The 2907-nt window shown below is 35.0% G+C and overlaps 1 protein-coding gene across 1 annotated transcript in view; it reads left to right on the plus strand.

Moving 5' to 3' along the window:
• Positions 1 to 2907, plus strand: part of LOC107745277 (receptor-type tyrosine-protein phosphatase O-like) — a 45402-nt gene that overhangs the window by 23934 nt on the left and 18561 nt on the right. Inside the window, exons 7-9 of the mRNA XM_016559125.1 lie at positions 7 to 213; positions 1924 to 2044; positions 2134 to 2327. Of these exons, the coding sequence (XP_016414611.1) occupies positions 7 to 213; positions 1924 to 2044; positions 2134 to 2327 (522 nt within the window). The remainder of the gene's footprint in view (positions 1 to 6; positions 214 to 1923; positions 2045 to 2133; positions 2328 to 2907) is intronic.

Raw genomic sequence — 2907 nt, forward strand, 5'->3', positions numbered from 1 at the left:
TGTGTGTGTGTGTCAGGTCCGGCGGGTGAGTGGATGGAGCAGCCGCAGGAGCGTCCGCAGAAGGTCAGTGTGAAGATGCTGGACTCCAGCACGGCTGCTGTGTCCTGGGCTCCGTCGCGTCACAGATATAATGGCAGTCTGATCTCGGTGCTGTCGCTCACCTGTCTGCGGCCCAGCATCAGCCAGCGCATGGAGAACACCTACTGCTCCGAGGTACTGATCCACAGCCACCTGACATCACTCACCTGATGTTGTATGTCAAATATGCAGATTTCACCAGTTCATTCAGGCGATCAGAACACTGCAGACCAGTTAAACTCTATCAGCGTCAACAAAACCGTCCAGCACAGGTGTGACAGAAGCTGCATTATGATGCACCATATGAATTAGAGCTGCGCTATTCAGGAAAAAAAAAAAACTAAAACAAATACGGGTTTGTTGTGCTTGTTTGTAGGGCTGAACCATTTTGGCAAAATATTGTGATTGTATATCAATATGGCTATAAAATAATAATAATAATAATAATAATATTATTATAACTTTTAGAAGTTATTATTATAATTATTATTATTATTACATACAGACTAACAAATAAAAACTAAATAAGAAATATTTTTATTGTAATATTTCACTGTAAAATAAAAAAAATCCATGTTTGTTTTGCTGAACAATTTGGCCAAAATGTTATGATTGTATGCCAATAATAATAATAGTAACAGTATTTATTATTATTATTATTATTATTATTATTATTAATATTATTTTATATCAAATATATGAAGGCATAAATATATGAAGACATATTTATAGTTATTATTATTATTATTATAAACACACACACACACATATATATATATATATACATTTCTAAATAAAAACAAAGCAAGAAATATTATTATTGTAATATTTCACTGTAAAATAAAAAAAATCCATGTTTGTTTTGCTGAACAATTTGGCCAAAATGTTACGATTGTATATCAATAATAGTAATAATAACAGTATTTATTATTATTATTGTTGTTGTTGTTTTATTAATATTTTTTATATTAAATATATAAAGTCAAATATATGGAAGAAAAATAATGCCATATGTCTTTGAAACAAAAAGCCCGTTGAATAGCACTAACTGAAAAAATAATGCATTGCATTAACAGTGCTTGCATTTTAATGCCTTGTATTTCCAGCACCGATGCATGATCTGCAGCTGCTGTCAGTCGCTCACCAGCAGGTGGCGCAAGCGGCTGTTCATGAAGACCAAAGCAACAGGTGGATCGAGTCATTCATTCATTGATCGGCAGAAATGGAGCAAGCGCTAAGTAGAAGTTTTGATTATCAGGGCCAGTATAAACATGTGGTAAAGCTGATTGTGTGTATGTTTAATTCAACATCTTCGCTGTTTCCCGTGAATTTTTAATTACGAAAATGTGTGTGAAATATTTAGAATTGAAATATTCACATCTTAAATAAACAACTATGTTACATTTCAGGACCTAAAAATGCAAGCGCTGTTAATGCAATGCATCTTTTTTTCAGTTTGTGCGTTTAACGTTTTTTTTGTTTCAAAGACATATGGCATTATTTTTCTTCCATACAAATATATTACAAAAAAATATATATAGGGTCTGAATACTTTCCGTACCCACTGTATATCTATATATATATATATACATACAGCATATGCATTTCTAAATTAAAACAATACAATAAATATTGCTATCGTAATATTTCACTGTAAAAAAAAATTTAGTATTTAAAAAAAATTATAATTTTATTTTGCATTACTGTTATATTACAATACTAATTGAAACCATCAAACTTTTATTTTGATGGAAATCCATCGAACCCTCACCAGAAGTTTAATGTCAGTGGTTTAGCTGTAAAAGTGTTTCGTTGTCACGTGACCCGCTCTCCGCTCTCTGATAGGAGAACATCACCAGTGACATCATCAGCAGCCTGACCCCCGGTGCTCAGTACAGAGTGCTGGTTTATCACACGAACGGGCCGCTGGTTAGTCCCCCGTCTGAACCAATCATCATCGACATCGGTGAGTGAGTGAGTGCATATATAATGAGCATGTGTGATGAAGCTCCGCCCCCCTGACTAACCGTGCTCTGTGATTGGCTGGTGTGTCAGAGCCGACAGGTGTGCGTGATCTGGTGGTTTATCCGCTCAGTCCCAGTGCTGTCGTGCTCAGCTGGCGGCGGCCGTATAACGTGGCCTTCAGAAAGTACGTCCTGCAGACCTTCTTCTTCAACTCGGCCACGCAGACGTCTCAGTGGAGCACTTACTACGAGATCGCCGCCACCGCGTCCGTCATCGCCTCTGTGGTAACCAGCGAGCCACGTCACACAGAAGAGGCGTTTGAATCAAATACACGGCTTTAAATGCCATAACAAAACTCTCAGCACTGTGAGAGATCTTAAATTCAAAATAAGAGTCCCTGTGCATTTCAGGCTTGTCTGTGATTAAAAGTCCCAAATTATGCACGAAATCTTTTTTCTGGTATTTTGATGATGCAATTAATTTTATGTGGCATTTAATTGGATATAAACTCGCTCTGAAAATTCAGTATGTAGATTTTACTTTTATTGGCACAATAATCAGCAGAATTATATATCAATAAACCTCTAATGCATAAGCACAGGCCAATTGAAAATATACATATATGTGTATATCGAAGGAAACATGTCTTTTATAGTGTAGCATTTAGTGTTTTATAGTATTTTACCCGGTTTAATTAATGCAGTTATTTATTTTGCAATTGTATGGATTTGTTCTGTATAGAAATGTGGTATTAATTAATTTTATTTGTGCAGGTCAGGGTTATTATTGTTTACTAAAACGTAAACCTTAGAAATTATTTTTATTGCTTAAAAAAAAAAAAATAAATATATATATATATATTTT

This window comes from Sinocyclocheilus rhinocerous, unplaced genomic scaffold (assembly GCF_001515625.1).
Source record: "Sinocyclocheilus rhinocerous isolate Xijiao unplaced genomic scaffold, SAMN03320098_v1.1 scaffold2875, whole genome shotgun sequence".
Taxonomy (NCBI): Eukaryota; Metazoa; Chordata; class Actinopteri; order Cypriniformes; family Cyprinidae; genus Sinocyclocheilus; species Sinocyclocheilus rhinocerous.